This window comes from Protomyctophum parallelum (genome assembly GCF_964188405.1).
Source record: "Protomyctophum parallelum genome assembly, chromosome: 3".
Lineage (NCBI taxonomy): Eukaryota > Metazoa > Chordata > Actinopteri > Myctophiformes > Myctophidae > Protomyctophum > Protomyctophum parallelum.
Window position 1 is genome coordinate 10986218 of NC_139698.1, and position 19936 is coordinate 11006153.

Sequence of the window (19936 nt, forward strand, 5' to 3'; positions counted from 1 at the left end):
GATTGGCCCCCGGCCCGGACTTGGACAACGAAAGTAGCCGATCTACAAGCTCACGATACATCACAACACAACAATGAATGTTGTGAGCTTTTAGATCTGCTATTCACGCCAAATGTCCACCCCCAGAATAGGGGTGCTATAGGGTTCATGTGGTTAATCAGTAGCATTTACAAGAGCAGAAAATGTGCTCATGTATCCATGTGTGAATTCACTAGCCTGGGTCAGATTACCCTTGCAGGGCTTTACACATTGTTGCCTTTAAAGACTAACTGTACTTTGGGGAGAAACCTACTTGCCCTCACAAGTACAACCGCATCATGCAAGATAAATTATGGATCAAATATCTGATTTTTTTTTTGTTTTTTTGCGGAGATGAGCTGTGGAAATGTCTTCTTTATCCTTTCAACAGTTACTTGGAACGACGAACAGCTGTGCCCCGCCTAGACTCGTTTTCACAAATTCTCATCTTCCACCCAAGCTTGGAAACAGGCTGTTCTCATTGAACTGGTACTGTATTAATACCTGTGTGTCCTACTGTACCTCTACTGGCAAATCTCTTAAACGTAAGAGCACTGGTGGAGAATGCGTCCTGCACAGCTGTGCAGCCTTCAAATTCCTCTACTAAATCCTTTTCTGCAATGCATTGCAGAATGACATGAATAATTATCCTTAGATGAAAAGTGGATAGTGGAAGTGCTTATAGTAGTATAAGCCTGTGTTTGTGTGCGTGTGTCAGACAGACAGTCCTTCATTGATCCCACGAGGGAAATATTAATCGCTATGGCAGTTACAGCAGTCATACAAAAGACAAAAAGAACAGATAATGAGAACATAGCAGGGATAGTAGTGGGTGTGTGTGTCTGTCTGTCTGTCTGTCTGTCTGTCTGTCTGTGTGTGTGTGCGCACGCACACATACATGTGCGAATGGCAATGAACCCAAGGCATGATCGGTTCAACAGTGCCATTCACACAAATATTTACGTTGGGGGTTGGGTTGGTCAGTGCCTGGGTGTTGGGCTGGAGGGTGAGGGGCATGGGAGAAAGAGAGGGGGCGTAACTGTTTAGTGTCTGGGCCTTGTGTAAATACCAGGTCGACAGATCAGAGACCAACGCAGCCCTAATTGCAAGTGTGTTTACACCTACACATCTGGGCAGCTCTAGGGACCGAGTGACAGTCAACATGGAACTTCATCATGTGAACAGAGTAGACATGTCACCCGTGGGTACTGTAACTCTGGGGGAACATTTGCCACAGAAGGCTTGGGGAAATCATCTGAGACTTCTTGAAGGGACTCTATATTTGAACGTCCCTTTACAATTTACGACCTATGTGTTCTTTAAAAAAAGGAAATTCTAATCTTTGTAAATTACATTGCAGCCCACCCCATAGCTCACTAACGTGTGGACCACAGACGGAGAATGCATGGATACACTGATAAGGTTTAACACTTTAAGGAGTCTGACTCGGAGCCAAGGGAAATATCTCCCGGGCTCAGCCACACTTCCTAGACAAGGAAGGTCTAGGAGGGAGACATAAACCCCACACACAGCTATCAGAATAAAGCCACCGCTTCCTCTTATCAACAACACCATGGGAGATTAAAACAGTTTATCTCAGAAGCTTCTATTATTATGTCTAAAAATCAGTCTCGCATGCTCCCGACGATTAAGGGGAAAGCAGGAACTTGATAAGTGAATTACAAGCAGCAGACACAATTCATTATTTAAGCAATGAATTATCGTTTCTTTTTTTGCAACGAATGTGTCATACTTAAGTGCATGGTCAAAGTAAATCCCTGCAACCAGACATGCTCACACAGCCATTCATATTGGGTTCAAACCCTGCATTACATGGGCATATAGGGCAGGAATTGGAGGAGGGATTGAATGCCTTCGAGCAGAATAACAACGGTAACCGCAATCCGCTCATATGGTAGCATCATCAGCTCATCATCATCTGCTACCTGAGCACCTGTATTGTTCGTCTGCACCTTAACCTAAACCTCCACTCACAGCCAGATTGAAGAGGTCGGAGCTGAGTCCGTGTGCGCTGCAGCCATTGTTTCCTCCATTGTTCTCCTTCGTGCTTTAAATAAAGAGTCTCCAAAGCCACACGGCTCTAAATATGTATTTCTGCTGTGCTAATTAGAGACTGCCTTTCAGCCGGGCAGCAAGCCCAGGACGGTGGATGGCTAAATATACCAAAACAAAAACAAAGCTCCCAAAAGGAAAATTATAAACATTTAGACATAAAATCATGGGGGAGAAAAAAAATGCAAATATAACTGGATAGGTGATTTTGGTGTGTGTTTGCTTTAGTGGAAGAGCAGCACTGACTGAGGAGTTTCTGTGGCAATGTTGAGAGAATGTGGCTGTAGAGGATGATGACACAAGAAACGGCAAGCGTAGCGGTGTAGTCATACTTAACTACAGTACGTTAGTTCCATAGTTAAAACAATACAAAATGGAAACGGTTTCAATTTATATCCGAATCCCTTTTATTGCCATGTATGTTTGCTCACATGAGGAATGGAGCATTATTTACAACTATTTACTCAAAGTAAAAATAAACAAACATACTGTAATATACTGTATGCATATATTCCCACGCACGCACGCACACGCACGCACACACAGTACAGTAAGTACAATACAATACAGTCATTCCTATTGTCACACGGCTGTTAAAAAACTTAAGAGTAAAAGAACAAATTCCAGATTCTTTGGATGATCCCTATTATCCAAACTAGTGCCAGAATCTAATTTATTTGAAGCCTGTGCGAGGAAAGTTGGCAGGGAGTCCAATAACCTACATCATGCTGAAGGATCTCTTCCTAGTAGTAGCATACCAGAGTGTATCTAAGGCACTACATCTTGTCAAACCGATCATGAGTCCTCAAAGAAACTCCTTCTGAAGTTAAAGAGGGGTCCCTAGATATAGGTTCCCTTAAGCGCCACGCCTGGGCTACTAACCCACCAAACATTTAGCCCCATTTATACCTTGTCTGAGCATGAATTAGGCTTTTTGAATTCTATGCAGCATCCAGACCACAGCTGTTTCTATAGGCTACCCAATATTCTATCAATAAGCTATCGCCCTAGAAATATAAATGAATGCAATACACTGCTGCTCCCCTCTTCGGATAGCTACTAGTCAAGGCCGATAATACAGTTCTCTCCTCCGGTGAAATCTCGGCCCTGCTCATATTTGGGTCAATCAGTTCCTGACCTTCCCAGCTGTGCTTGCCGGTCTCTGCCTCTCCTGTCCCCGACTTCACTGCCAGCTCCGATAGAAGTGGCCGTGCCTGTGAGTGACTCAGACCCCGAGAAGGTGGAATGTTTTACTGTTCGCACATTTCCCCTCGCTTGACCTCAAATAACTTCTCTTCCCTCCTTGCAGAAATACCGTCCCTTTAGATCCTTCAGCACCACCACCGAAGCTGCGCGTCTGACAGATCGCTGGATGCCGTGGATCAAGTGGTCTGCTGCCTACAAGTGTGTTTGAAAAGTAAGAGTGCGTCACTCAAAGGCAGCAGAATAGATACATGTCAAGCCACAAGCCTGGACTGGCATGTTCCAACTCAGTGGAAATATGTATGTGCAACAAAAAAAATGAAGCAAGAAAAGATTAAACGTAAACTAGAAGCAAATTGTCACTGTCGGGTGGAAACCATGTATGTCAAAAACCATAACCTTTTATGTGAAAAATAACCTGTGTTCCAATTGATCCCATGTTATCATTTAGTCCCAGACTCTTTTTAATATTTTATAATATTGGTTCAATAATTTATATAACCCACATACAGAACCACTTTAAGTAAATTTGAGTCACACTGTGAAGCGTTGTAAGCTTGTAGATTAGCTATTTTTGCAACATCTGCATTGTGACACTATGGCATAAGCATGACAAAGTAGTGCTGCCAGAATTGACCAAAAATGATATTCGAATATTCCGTTTAAAACACCACATGGATTCGAACGAATTTCGAATGATTTCGAATGTCGAATGTATAAGATTTAAGATATGAATATGATATGAATATTGCAGCCCAATATGCTGTAAAACGTTCTCTTCCTTTATCTACGGTCCTGTATGGGCCACGTTTGGTGCTGAGAAATGCGCTCTCTTGAGTCTTGCGAGATCAAATGAATGATCCATAATTATCTTAATAGCCTAATTTTTGTATAATGTTTTAGTTTACGTGGCACAGAGTCTCGCCAGAACTCACACAGACATTTTATTGTTATTTTTTAAATTCGAATCTTAATTTAAAATATTCGATTATTCTTTTATTTTTTTACATTCGAATATTAATTCGAATATGGAATATTCGTGGAATATTCGTTGGTATGCCAACGAAGTATGCCATTCATTTACAAAAAAACATTGAAGGTTTCAATATGGAGATACAAGGTTTCTGCCTGACATCGACAGTATTTATAAGCTTGACTTGAGGGGTAACAAGGAGCCCTTGAGATGAAAGCTTATTTGTTGATATACCGAGTAGGGCTGTGAGAGAGTTTGGCAAGGCTGTCATCACGCCGGCTGTCATTCAAGTTTTTGAGTTTAAAACTAAAAATGATTCTGTTAATTTATGTTGTTTATGCATTTATGCTTAAACAATTTATTTATTTATGCTTGTTTGTGTTGAAAATTGCAAAACTGTAAATACCACCTACATTTGTTCAGTCATTAATTAACATGATTAGTAGTGCTATGCTGCGTTACGGAGCATAATTATTATTATGAAATACTAAATGTAATTAATTGTGTTTGTATGGTGTAATTAAACAGCTACAACACAGCTTGTTGTGATTTGGTGGTGCTGAATCAGTGGATAACAAAGACAGTGGCGGAAAGCAACTGGAGCATGCAAGTAAGTTTTGAGGTATTTGTACTTCGTACTTTAATATTTCCAATTTCCAGTACTTTTACTTCTACTCCACTACATCTCAGAGCCAAAATGTGTACTTTTACTCCACTACAATTATTATAAAATTGTACTTACTAGTTACTTTGGAGATTTTAATTTTTATTACAAAACATGCATTAACCACTTCAACGCTATACATTTCGGCCATTTGAAAATAGCGGATAGCTCACAATGCGTCGCATCGCAATGCATTGACACATTTACTCGAGTACATTTTGTATACGGGACTTCTACTTGTAACGGAGTACATCTACATTGCAGTATTTATACTTCTACTTAAGTAAAAAAATTGAGTATGTTTTCGACCACTGAGCAAAGATAATAGTAACCAAGCTGTGCCCTAGTTTTGATCTGCTTTTAACTGTGTTCTTGTACTGTTTTTAACCTGTACGGCGACCTTGAATGCCCTGAAAGGCGCCTTATAAATAAAATGTATTATTATTATTATTATTATTATTTTGAAAGCGTTTCCTTCCCTTCTAGTTCATAGGGTTTGAAGTAATTGATTCAGAAACCAGTCCGTTTCCTTGAGGAAGTCTTTTATGGTTGGAATGTTCCTGTGAATTATTGAGCCCCTAGCATCTGTGGACATAAATCTCAGACATGTAGGCTGTATGAGCTATCTGAAATCAAAACATTGTTATTTGTGAGCTGTTAACACTTTTTTTCTTCAGATTTTTAGCCTGGCCACATATGAACATCAAAGTCTTGGATGGAGATTTTAAAAGGCAATACTGTATAGGTCCACAATTTACAATTTAGGCATTTAGCAGACGCTCTTAATCCAGAGCGACTTACAATAATCAAGAACAAAAGCATGGGAAATACATCACAAAAGTATTTATCATAAAACATGCGTAAGCTAAGAAAGTAACAGTGGAATATCTATATTATGAGACTATACATATAAACTATATAGATAGATAGATAGATTCTTTATTTCTGTGTCATGCACCAAAGGCGCCCAGCCCACATGGACTTACAGGACACACCATAACATTGCTTCAATATTGCATTGTGTATAAAACTATATATAAACTATATATATATACTACTATGCTATACATATGTACTATGGCGTGCTATGACTATATACAATGCAATTATAGTGCCGTCTACATAACATGCTATAAGTCTGTATCAGATGCTATCTAAGTCTACAGAAATGCTATCTAAGTTGATTAAGAACACCATTACTGTTGTACGTATACTCAACTTCCTGGCGACACATCTGACTATAATGTCAAACAATCAATACCAACTGATCTCACGCGCAACATTTGTTCGCAGCACGCACACAGTAAAAATCAGACATAACTCTGACCTTAACCACTAAATGTAACCTCTAAATGCCCAATTCTTTGTTCATAATTTTAGGCCTAACTTTAGTATTCTAGCCATAAAACAATTTAATTTCATATTTCTTTAATTCAATTATGGTTTTACATGATTATATTCATTTTACTACTAGGCCCTACTTTACTTCAAAGTATTCCATAAACAATTGTCCTCACAATGTCTATTTCTGAAATTCTATTATTCTGCACGCACTCATACACACACGCACACGCACACACGCGCACGCACACGCACACGCACACGCACACGCACACGCACACACACACACACACACACACACAAAGAGCAGACCTCAGCTTTTAGAGTCCTCTATTCTCTTTAGTTTTAAACACGAATCTGGTGAAAAGGAATAATATTATGGTTAAAGCTACCTCCAGTATACTTCTACCCAAACAAAGCTCGTAGAAAACAGCTGAAGGCCAAAACAGGGCTACACAGAGGCCGTGCGTGTTTTTCCGTGTTGATACATGAGGAGTGTGGTGTGCGGACCCTCATCTGTTTCACAGTTTCACTTTAACACATTCTGGACGGGAACCATTATATTATACTTTAGCTATTGAAAAATAGCAGATCTACAAGCTCACAAGCTTGTAGAACTGCTAAAAATAAATAAATCGTGAAATCTGAAATGAAAATGTGGCACAAATCTTTAAATATATATTCTTTCAGAGCGAGCGTTTTTAACTCAAATCTTTGCTTATGGAGGGTCCCTGGAACAACATATTTTCAGATGGGGGTCCACGACCAATTACAGATAATTCTGGGGCTCTTTGACATGAAAAAGGTTGAGCACCATGACATAGAAACATAGGTTTTTCAGAAAACTTTTAGGATTTGGAAAGGCATTTTTTAGAATCGACCGCAGTCCTAAATGGCTTAACTTTCCGAGTCAAGGGATCGCTGGTCAAAATATGGAATGTTTCCACCGAAACCAATGTCACCATAATACGACATCATCTCTGCGTTAACTGAACTGTGTGATTGGCCAAACACATTTTGTTATACACTGTCAAGTTGTGGCCAGAGACTTTACAAACATCATTACCCTTAAAGGACAGTGTTGTTGCACAGATGGTTAGCATTTGTATGGTATCAGTTTTCAAAGACAGTAATGTGTAGCTTGTTGCAGCAAGGCTATGGAGAATGGAAATGTGCCCTTGGGGAGTTGTGTATAATAGGCATGCACGCACGCACGCACTCACGCAAACGCACACAGAGTGTGTGACTCCATGTAGTGCTTTGACTCCATGTTTGCCAGGGGTGAACTTGTGGGCCATACTGTACTAGTGTACTGTAACCTAGATGCAAGGATCTCTCAATTATTACGGGTGGAAATTATTTTATTGCCACACAATTAGCACCACTTACGTCAGATGCGTCTGCCCTCTGTGTGTCTAACAGGATGGCATTGGTACACAAACACACTGGCAAGCTGTCAGCCAAGCCAACAGTGTCCTGGCAATCATTTGTTTACCTCAGTGATTATTTTTGATTTAAGTTTAACAACACTTTTGATAATCCATTTGATAATCCTCAATGTTATTTTTAACGCATGGTGTATAAAGGTAACCAAATGGACCGGCAAGGACGGGTCCATTTGGTTCCATTTATACACTCTACAGATCCATAAGGCTCCATTTGGACCCCAGGTGGACCCCGGAGAAGACCCAACATTGATAAACAATGGTTTACCTCGACTGCTATTATCACAAGGCAGGCCTCAAATAGGGACCCTGTTGATGAGCGAAAAGCATTGCATATGACGTGTGAGCTCATATATCAGCTATTATCTGTGTGACACAGTCGTACATGACGAAATATAAGTCAGGCTTTAAGATGGACAGATGGACATGTGTTATGTGTTTACGCATTGCCATGTGACGAGTATACTATTTAGGTTAGAAGAGGAAATGCATTGCAGCTTGGAAACCCATGAATTGTACTGCTATTTTTGCCCTGAGTGGTCCAATTCAGCCGTGCACGTGTGTGTAAGTGTCCTCATGTGTGTCCACTGTTCCTGGCAGGTAAATGTTTGATAGGGGTAATGGAGGTTTAGAAATGGAACAGGATTAGCACTCTCCCTCCATCCGTCCCCTGTGATTTCCAGTCAACAAACATGAGACCGTCAGTGTTATGAACAAAAATAAATTTCACACAGTATTTTACTTATAAAACTGTGATGTGACAATAAAGGTGCAGTTAACAGAACAGTTAATCGAACTAATCAATTTAGCCAAATAAGAAAATAATCCATAATAGATTATTTACTAATAAAATATTCAATTCATAATCAATCCCAATTTTGGGAATGTCATTGTACAGGAAAATCCTTTCAAAATAGTAAAAAGAAAATAGCCGATCTACAAGCTCACACCATGTCACATCAACTATTTTCATTGTTTTTTGCACAACAGTATTGTGCATCAGTATAGTACCAGTAAGATGCCTGAGGGCGAGAAGCGACCGGTCACGTGCACTGGCCATATATGGAGCGTGTCTTGAGTGTACAGGATTTGATGAGGTCAGATCAACATATGGAATGTCAGAACAGGTCAGCTCCATATATGGAGATCTAAGGGTGGCAGCGGTGACAGTGTCTTGAGTGTACAGGGTTTGATGAGGACCCAGGTAGGGCCGAACCTTAATTTTCGGGGCTGTTGAGAACTCTAGTTTTCGCCGGCTGCACTAATAACTTTAGGGCAGCCCCGTTTAGAGTTTAAATGGACAGGTTTCAGTCAAAAGGGAGACATTGAAAAGGAAGGATGGATGGGGAAGGATCAACATACGGAATGTCAGAACAGGTTCTGACCTATATCTGACAGAAGATCGCATTTACTATGATATGATCCCTGATTTACTATCATTGATGATGCCATAGTGATGTCACGAGATCTGGGCACAATATATGGGGACTTTGAGTGACGAACAACGCCCCATGTAAGGGGATTTTGAGTGACGAAAACGCCCCATGTAAGAGGATTTTGAGTGACGAAAACACCCCATGTAAGGGGACTTTGAGTGACGAACAACACCCCATGTAAGGGGATTCTGACTTTCCACATCAACAGAAATTGGGACTGATTCATGGGGATTCATAATATGCAATGAAAACAATCGGAAGAGCTTTCAGTTGAGGAGATAAAACCATCCAAAAGTCTGCGTCTTCATTCTTCACCCCATCTATCATAAACATCATGAACCTTTTAAAATGTGCAGTGTATTTTTTTTTTTGGTTTCCACAAAAAACTAACACCAAGAGATCATCTCAAGATAACTCAGATTCCACTCCAGCTCCTAAAGGCTCAACATATTTCTCTGCATTTCTCTCTCGCAAGGAAGTAATAAAACATGAAATGTCTTGTCCATTCATATTCCTATTATGTGTTCCATTAAGCGTATGACTCCAAGATCAAGATCGGCATGGAAAGGACGTCCATCTTCCTGATGGACGTCCCACGGATGGACGTCCCACGGTGTGACTCAGATTAGCGAAAATGATGGCCAAACAGTCTCTGTGTGAAGATGGACATGATAGAGCTGAGCATCATCTGCCAGTTCCAGCCCTGTGTCAGTTCCATTAAACCACAAGGTAATCACATGCAGTTACTTGTCAGTCTGAGAACAGACAACTGGTGTCTCTGGTTTGACAGAGACAGTCAGCTTGTGGTCACGTTGTGCCTTGGGAATAACCTGGTCAATATAAGAGCACAGAGGTTTTGATTGGCAACTCGGCGGGACCTGTGGGAAACACAAGACTAGGCCTACCTAACAAACCACACAGGCCCTAGTAGACCAACTACAGGGGCTGTGACAAGTTGTTACAAGCCGACATTCAACATGAAAAGATTGACAGATACCATTATGCTGTCACTAATCACTGATGGTTTACTCTACCCTCTGGTAGAAGATACCGATCCATCCGGTCCAGAACCAACAGACTGTCCAACAGCCTTTACCCACAGGCTGTCAGGCTGCTGAATGAACAACCTGCCCCCCGCCTCCCATCGCAGAGCCCCCTCTATAGTATTAAAAGGGTACTGAAAAATGGACTTGGCACTGAACTTTGCACTATTACATTGCACTAGCACTATTGCACTTGGGTTACTGTACAGTATGGATATTTATTTGATGCCAGTGGTGAAGGTGAAGCTCTAAACTGAATTTCGTTGTTTCATGCAAGCAATGACAAATAAAGATCTATCTATCTATCTATCCAACTTTAGCTATAGTATTTGAAAAGGCCAAAGGGCACGATATGAAGTAAAATAAAATGAGCCTAGCAAGAGACACGTTTTTGTCATATTGCAATGCTGGAAAAGCCTCTCTCATATTGAACCATTATTGTTTCAAAGAACATATTTCCAAGCCACAGCAGAATGTTCTCTTTATCACCCACTTGAATTGTCCATGTTCACAGAGTGGTCATACTCAGTGTGTGTAGAAATATTCACATGTCAGCCATTAATGCTCTTGATGGTATTGGTGGTTAGGATGCATGTATCCTATTCCCAGAAGATCGACTAGTTCCAGTAGCAGTTATACGGTATAAACTTCCACAATCTCTGATTAGGCTTGAACATAAATAGGTTCAAGTTAGGATGGCTGTCATCCAGGCCAAATTACCTCCACTGACCAACAGTGTACACAATACACATACTGTAGAAACCATTTTTGCCACAACTGCTGGAATCACACCCGGTGCCGATTCAAACACTGACGAGGGAAAAGCAAACTCACAGGCCTCAATGTTTGTTTGTGTTTTTGGTGCATATATGACAGAAAGGTCCAACAGTAAGACGGGCAGATGTACATCATGTGTTATGTGTTTATGCATTGCTGAGTGTTCTATTTGGGTTAGAAGAGGCAGCACGCTGCAGCTTGGAAACCCTTTTGCCCTGGGGTGTTCAATTCAGCTGTCACGTGGCGTGTGTAAGTGTGCCCATGTGTGCCCACTGTTCCTCGCAGGTAAATGTTTGATAGGGTTAATGGAGGTTTAGATAAATGGAAAGGTAACAGCACTCTCCCTCCATCCGTCCCCTGTTATTCCAGTCAACAAACATGAGACAATCACAGTGTCTGTAGTCACAATATCCATTGCTCCCCTCAGTCCCCTGTTCATCTGCCTTTCCACATCAACAGTAATTGAGACTGGCTCGAAGTGTTTCACAATATGCAATGAAAAGACTACCATCTGAAAATGCTTGAGTTGAGGATTTAACTTTAATAACCATTTTCTTGGTTGACTAAAGGCACGTAGTAACGTCAGGTTGTAGTCTGATGTCTTTATTTAGACTATAATGAATTCAGCTTTCGCATTTCCACTCAAAGTCTCAGTTACCGTAAGTGCAATATCAGCAGATATATTGAGAAAATATGTTTCGACAATGGCGCCACTAATTTGCATATAAATGGTATATGGGACTTAAAAAGAAAATATCCCGAAATTTTTAAATCCATTTTCTTCATCCGGTGCCTAAACTGTAATCCTGGGCTCTACTCTCCCTCTGCCAACCTGGGGAGAGCCCTGAAGTGAGCTCATGCTTCCTTCAATGCATGAGGAGTGAGCAGGCCGCTTGACGGGGAGGGAGTTTCCCCATAGGACGTACTGTATAGTGCGTGGAAGGAACACGTTATTCCATCCAGTTCCTTTTCCCTTCCTTCAGGCACCCCGGCTGACCAGGGGGAGGCAGTATAGAGACCAGGATTACTGGTAATGTTTTTTGGTGAGGGTTACGTACCCTAGGCCTAGGGCGGGGACACAGAGAGAACGTGCAAACTTCACACAGACAGGCCCTTTCGCCAACACCAAATCTCCTTGCGGTGCAATGCCTTCGAGCGTGTAAACTTTTCGGCTAATTTATGCCAATAGGAGTCAGACTGTCACCTCTATGTTGCTGCAGCTGACTGGCACCAGGAAGAGGGACAACATCTACCCTATACTGGCCTCTATTCACTGGCTGCCTGTCAAATACACAAGATTTTATTATGTTTTTAAAGCACTACTATACGGACTGACCAACTATACTCCTGTCTGTTCCTCGGTTTCGGTTAAAAAACGAAGTGCCTTCACTGAAATAGTTCACCTCAACTCAACTCGCAGTTATTGACACATCACAGGTTTGCACGGGTGTAAAGAAGGCGGTGAAATGAGTTGTTGTACACGCGCCGTCATTGCAAGTGGAAAGGGATAGAGACAGAAAGACAGGAAAACACATCATACAGTATATCCATATGGCATTGTGAAATATACAGTATACATATTGTATAAGGCACATGATATAATAATGAATTGCATTTTTATAGCGCTTTTCCAAGTGCTCAAAGCGCTTTACTGGTTCATTCATACATTGGGAGGTGAAGCGGCGAACAGTCGACGCCAGCGTCCTCACTTCCCACATTCACACACCAATGGTGGCAAGCTCACACCAACCAACTAATTGGAGGCATTGTAGGGTTCAGTGTCTTGCCCAAGGACACTTCAACATGTGGACAGGAGGAGCCGGGATTTGAACCGCCGACCCACGGATCATTGGACGACCTGCTCTACCTCCTGAGCCACAGGCGCCCAATTGGCCAATAATTTATTACGTATGTTGTGTGGATAAAAATAGCAGTGGGATGAGGTAGTTCAATATAATAACAATCGTGGCAGTGGGTAGGCTACATACTGTAAGTGACTGTGGTGGCAGTAGTCATACATCAAAACATTCCGTGCTGCCAAGTTGTCAGCCCCCAAATTACTAATAAATAATTATTAGATTCAAGTTGTGACCTACCAACCCTTAGTTTGAGCGTTTCATGTAAATATAGTGTCTAATGACACACTGTCAAAGAGCACGGATGCTATTATAGCCTGCCTACTAACCAGAGGTCATCTTAGCTGCCCCACCCGACAGGCGGGGTTGCCTCACCACCATGGCTTTCACCCTGACCAAAATGACAGACGTTATTTTATCTTTACATTCGGGATTCGGGATTTGTGGCGCAGAGTGCTGAGAATCCTATCTGAAGTGTACAAGGGCTCGGCAGAAACTTGCTGATTAGTGGCATTGTCTCAGTGGGTTTAGCACTTTGTTACTTTGGCTGTTTATACACCCTCCCCCCCCCCACCTCACATCCCCCTAAAGTCCCAAACCGCTGCTTCCGGTGGTTGTGGGTCATAAAAACTTTATGATTGAGGTGTTGAACTGGTGAGGAGGGAGGGAGGCCAGCACATCTCTGCACTCAGTCATTATGAGAGACAAGGGAAGGGAGTACAGCATTTGGCATGGTGGCAAGCATCCTTAAGAGTCAATCCAAGAGAAGATTTATTAGCATTTCTTTTTTAAACGTACACATGGCGATAGCTCTGATCAATGATACTCAGCAGTACAATAGTTCAGTTCCATTATAAGCAATCCTAGAACATTTATTCTGCAAGGATTCACGGAGTTCCCTGATGCAGAAAGCGATCACAATTAAAGTCAGTTCAAACAATCAAGACCTTATTGGAAGCAGCACGTCTGTCAAGCAAATACAACATCTTGATCGCTACACCCCAAAAGACATCCAAACAACACACACAAATGTTCAAAAGTGCATACTGAGTAATGTTCAAAAAGTTCTTAGAACAGAGTCCAGATGCTGTTTCAGAATAAACCTGTGGGACTTTCGCTCATGTCCAGGTCTGAATGCAAGACATCCACATCGCAATCTTATTGCCTAAATGAGGTACCGTCATACGACGGCGTTTTGCGTGCAGGAAAATAGCCGATCTTAAAGCTCACCGGTACGGTCTACAGTATGTATAAATCAAGTGTAAGCCTCCCCTCCATTTGATCACATATGGCCGAGGCTATGCCATAGGGAAATTGTTACACTCTGAACTTATTAGCCACACTTTGAAGTTCCCCCCCTCACCTTTCTCATAAAGTCTACCGATGGTTTGAGTTTTACACTTCAGAAGCAAATTATAAGCAAAGAGCTTCAGGCATGAGGCCATGGACAGCATGTAGTATGCAGCGCAGCTGGTCTTCTTTCTTATTCGTTTTCATTCAGTGCTTTCATTAGAAGGGTTACTATTCTTTCCCATAGGCTTCAATAGCACTAGGACCGTTTATGTTGGCATATGGCAGCCATACTGTACCGTATATTATACAGTATGTGACAGGATAAGTAGGGAGCATAAGGATGCTGGGGAATAATGGAACATCAAATCTACGACACCTATTACGTACATTAATGAAGGACACTGTAGAAAAAAGCATTCAAAAGCAATTGTGTATCTCTGCTAAAGCGATACAAATATAGCTATGAAAAGGATCTAAATATGTGTTAATATGTAGAAAATGAATAATGGTAATGAAATATAATATTATATAATAATACACGTTACTAAAACAAATATGTTTTTATTAATCATGTAATTATTTAAATTTTAGAAAAATTGTCTTTATGTTTCAACTGATTGTGCGGTTATTCTGCAACAGTTTTTCGGTCTAGCGGTCTTGTGCCGCTTTGTATTTATTGTTTTAGTTTTTATTATATGAAATGTCATATTTGTATATGGGCTTACACATCAAAAAGTTACAGATTTATGAGATGTCTCCTCCTGAGATGTTATCAGCGTGAGGGAAATGAAACGTTATGTGTTTCAATGTGCGACCCAGATTGAGTGAATAACAATGACGCTCAGTCACATGGGACTGGACTCAACTGTAAACGTGCCATAAAGTGTCGTGAAGTAGAAAACAGAAGTAGAGTACTGTAGAAGTAGAATGTGTATTTTCACAAGCTTAGGGAAAATGGGAGTTCATGGGAATCATGCCTAAAGTTATGGTAAACTAACTCAATATTGGAGAACCAACTAAATATTAAAAAGGTCTTTCCCTTAAAGATATGACGAAACACACAGGCAGCAGACACTATAATCGCGCGCACACACACACACACACACACACACACACACACACACACACACACACACACACACACACACACACACACACACACACAAAATAGTATACAAAGTCACCTTACATTGTGCAAGTGCTATTGTACTATATTTTTGGTACTAGTTTTATTGCTTTTCTACTGTTATCTTTCCATTTTTACTTGTTGTTGCAATGTAAATGAGACGAAAACCAATAATTATACAATTATGTTACAATAAAAAAAATCTTGAATCTTCAAACTCCTCTGATGGTGGTTGGGAAAATCGCTATGGGTGGATTCACAGAAAACTACAGTACCAATGGTAATCCATTTTCATGTTTTAGACATTTGCCTATGTGAGCTAAGTATGTGATCGATTCCCCTAATGTTTCAGAGTAGGTTCTTCCCCCTTTTCTTCAGAAAAATCACACCTGTGTGAAGTAAGTGGTGCAACTCCGTGTGGGGGTCCCCGGTGAGGGGGGGGGGGTTCCAGACCCACAGGAACGCACCCAAGGTGCTGGCCCGATTCCGGCGAGCCGCCCCGCGTCCGAAACGGTTGAGAAATGACAGAGTTACAACCATGCTGTTTTCGTGCTCACACATACCCAGCCAGCCAGGCTTTTAAGTGGTTTGCACCACTTAAAAAAGACACCCTGTAGCTCAAAATGTGTTGCATCTCCATGCAGCTGTGACATCTGAAGTCACGGTCATCTTCTGACCAGATGGCCTGGAAGGGACAGGTTCAGGAAGATCTGACTGTCCATTTGTTACTTGGTAATGATGATAGGGACAGAGGTTTGTACTGGAACAGTGCCCAAGGGACATATCACACCCACAATGCATCACCCGATGTAGATAATTTATTTTCTTTACAATTTATTATAAACCACAGAAACACAGATGTTAGAATATTTACGTTTAGTGCAGGTCAAACACAAGAAAAGGTTAGAAAAGCAAAGAGATATTAAATCCAGAGTAATCGCAAAACAAAGGAGAAAAACACATTCCACCATCAATTCTACAATCTCCCAAAACCCAGTGTTAAAAGGATCCCTGGCTAATGAGACACTTGCCCTCTACAACTAAAATAAAAAAATAAAATCACCATAAATATTCCATTTCTTTCATAAATAAAGAATCTTTAACTCAATAGGAACTGCTCCTGTCGGAAGTTGATGATGTCATATGTCCATGTGTGGTCAGCCCTATGGAATGCATATGCTAATATAAAACAATTTAGTATTTCATAAGGATAATATGAGCATCAAAGCAATATTTTAAATACTTTTTATTTATGTGTTTTAATTTTTATATTTTAGTTGTAGAGGTTTTAAGGCATAGTTGTCTCATTAGCCAGGGATCCTTTTAAGAGTTTATCTGGATATTAGAGACCTACAGCCTATACAATAGATAAAGTGGTCTTCTGTTATTCAATAGAACATACAGTATATGAACTAATCCAGGGGTAACAGTCAGATTGAGAGCATGGAACAAGGAACCGATCTGGACACCGCTTCATGACTAGATGGTCAACAAAGTCTTTTTGTCATGGTTGTTGTCCAGTGGTTGGATACATGAAGAGGGAAGGAGAGTTCAGATGCACCAGCGAGTGGAGCCCTAGAAATGGAGAAAGTTTTTTGTGAGGGTTACGTACCCTAGGCCTAGGGGACACAGGGAGAACATGCAAACTACACACAGACAGGCCCTTTCGCCAACACCAAAGTTTCACTACATCAAACTGACTGAAATTGGCTGTTCAGAGCAGGTGCACAAAGGAAGAGGGAATACTGTAGATGATGAGCTGGGAGGATGCCAGGATGGGAGGTAGGGTAACTACACATGGACTCAAATACGTACGTCTTCATTTACTACCTCCTTTATCTAAGCTTTCTTTTTCATGACTGGTGCTCAAAATGGCACTCAAGGGTCCAGGTTATCATTTTACACAGTGTTGCTACGAAGCGTTTCATTTAGTAGCAGTAGCACTTCATTTAGATAAACATCATTTTTCACCGTTTTCAGAGGCCTTTTATATTAAATAAATACAATTTGAAATGGTAATGAGGTGTAACCAGTTTCGTTAGTTCTGTTCTGACTTCACGTGGTGGGGCATTTTTCTTAATGAAATACTGTACGTCTCAAATAGGCTTCATTATTCTTTAGGTTGCGTGGCGGACAATGATGACAGCCTGAATGCTCTACTGTAGGTTGCTACTTAGTCGGTGGAGCGACCACAAGGTCATCGCTTCGATCCCGGGCACGACCAACTCAGCGTAGGAGTAGCACGGCTTTGGTGCGTCAAGTCGTGCATACTGTAAATACTGAGAGCTGATGGTACTGTATGTGTGGATCTCCTCAGCAGTCCATCTCCCAGGGGTCTAGCGCATTGTGGAACGGGGATAGACTCCCACGTTCTTGCTGATGCTGACAATAAGTATACCGTAATTTCCGGACTATAAGCCGCACCTTTTTACCCATGATTTGAACCCTGCGGCTTATACAACGGTGCGGCTTATCTATGGATTTTTACAGCTAACGCAGAGCCATCTAAGGCTCTGAGCTAACGAAACGGCCACTAGGGGGCCACCTGCAGCTTATAGTCCGGTGCGGCTTGTATACGTACATATTTGGGATTTTCCCTAAATTTGGCTTATATTCAGGTGCGCCTTATAGTCCGGAAATTACGGTAGTTACTTACTGTGGGAGAAGGCCATCATAGAATACTATACAGTGTAAGAGACAGAGAAAGGAACACTGCCAGTAGGTAATACCAAGAAGGGAAATAAATAAATAATCTTCCAACTGTTTTCCAAAAATATAATAACAATAATCAGCAACAAGGCACAACAAAAGGGTGTCTGATGGCCCAGCCAGTCAGTGCACAGACTCCTTGTGAGTTTCAGGACCCTGGTTTGAATTTGGCAACAGTCTGGTAACGAGAGACTAGGAGCAAGGCGTTTCAAGGCTTTCCTAAATGTCTGAAGAAAGCATCCTGGCTTCAAACTGCGTAAGCGTATACAGTACATTGAATGGCTTAGCTATTAACACTAGCACGTCGGAGCAGCCTTTCTGACCGATTTTGCAGTAGATTTTTGAGGAAGTCAGACAATCACATTAATAAGTGTGTCCGCAGACTCGCACAGGTAGGCTTGAGTTAGATGCTGCATTTTCTTCAGAAAATGTATCTAAATAATATAGTAAATATATAATATTGATATATACATATTTCAGTATAAATGTCAATATGATTTTGACTTTATAATACATTTAATATAAATGTTCAGAAAATCTGCATGTGTGCTCCACAACCACTGGTTCTGCTTTAGCTATATGTAATTGCGGCCAATATCGTGATATGAAAGATTAGAGGCAACATAGTAGAAAGTAAATCTGCTCAACACAAATGATAGGAGAATGTAATACGATAAGTGCTTACAATATAAAAGAAACAAATGCTGCCTTGTGGCATGGATGTGGAAAATCGATGCATTTACGCGTAACCAATGTAGTCAATAACATGGATGAGGCGCAGCAACCTGCCAATACGCATGTAACGATATATCGCATATCGATATATATCCCGACGAAATTCATTGAAATAAAAAAATCGATTTTCAAAAGGGGGGCTAGTGTGTGATGTGAAATGTGAGCTTTAGTCATATTCCATCATATTAAAGTGCTTTTGGAGATAAATGAGTCACTTTCAGTAGTAGAGCACTGTAGAAGGGAGCTGTGTGTGTCTGTGACTGTGCCCAGGTGATGCTCATCAAGGAAGGCAATTATGTTTCTGCACTGTTAAAAGTAATGCTACTTCTTTTGCAATGTAGTTAAATAAAAGATCTCAGGGGGGAAGATAAATTATATAAAATTAAAAAAAACGGTAATTCTTCTTTAAAATATATATATTTTTTAATATCGTGAAAAATCGTATCGTGAACCTCATATCGTGATACGAATCGTATCGTGAGTTGAGTGAATCATTACATGCCTACCTGCCAACCCTACTTACCTAGCAGCAGTTCAGTAGCTGATCATCTTCCTGAGAGCCTCGAAGCACTTCCATTTGTCAGGGATGTAGAACGGCTCAAAGATGTGGGGAAAGGGAGTGTCGTAGCCACAGACCCTGGCGATCGGAGCCTCCAAGTTCAGGAAGCACTGCTCCTGGAAACGCAACACAGAGAGAGGTGAACGTTAGCCTGACAGCAATCAAACATCTTCTATTCAGGCAGTGAAAGTGTCATGCACTTTAGAAAAGCCCCACTGGCTGCTACATACAGTACAGTACCATAGAGGCTACATTTCACAGAAAAAATTCACTTGATGAAAATGGGAGTTGAGGCATGGGAAATTTATGTTGTCCTCAGAGGCTACTGCATCACTTGCTGCAGTTACTGCAGGGTCTCTGCATGTAGCTAAACACTCACATTTATTATTACCATCTCTGACACACATTATATGAGCCAAAATGACTTATGCAGGCTGCTCACAGTTGGGCTCAGGAGATTTGGCTGAATTGCAAAACAAGCCATCACTCATGTCTCTTCATTGGCTTTTGACCTCCCATTGAGTCAAAGCAGGACAAAGTTGGCAAAAACACTCCACAGGGGACAAAACCCCCACTTAGCCACATGAGCGTACGAACGCGCACGCACGCACACGCACGCACGCACGCACGCACACACACACACGTGCTGACAAGGACCTAAAGTACCCTCTGTCAGAGTGTGCTG

General features: G+C 41.3%; 1 protein-coding gene across 2 annotated transcripts in view; it reads right to left on the reverse strand.

Annotated features, from left to right (window-relative positions):
- Positions 1–16048: 16048 nt before the first annotated feature.
- The window catches only part of bckdhb (branched chain keto acid dehydrogenase E1 subunit beta), a 69033-nt gene continuing 65145 nt past the window's right edge, over positions 16049–19936 (reverse strand). The window contains exons 10-11 of one of the 2 annotated variants that reach the window (XM_083760681.1): positions 19217–19367; positions 16049–16826 (exon numbers count right to left, since the gene is read on the reverse strand). In XM_083760681.1, coding sequence (XP_083616807.1) covers positions 19227–19367 — 141 coding nt within the window. In that variant the 3' untranslated portion in view covers positions 16049–16826; positions 19217–19226. Of the gene's footprint in view, positions 16827–19215; positions 19368–19936 lie in introns of both variants that reach the window. The other variant, XM_083760680.1, reaches the window with a different exon arrangement.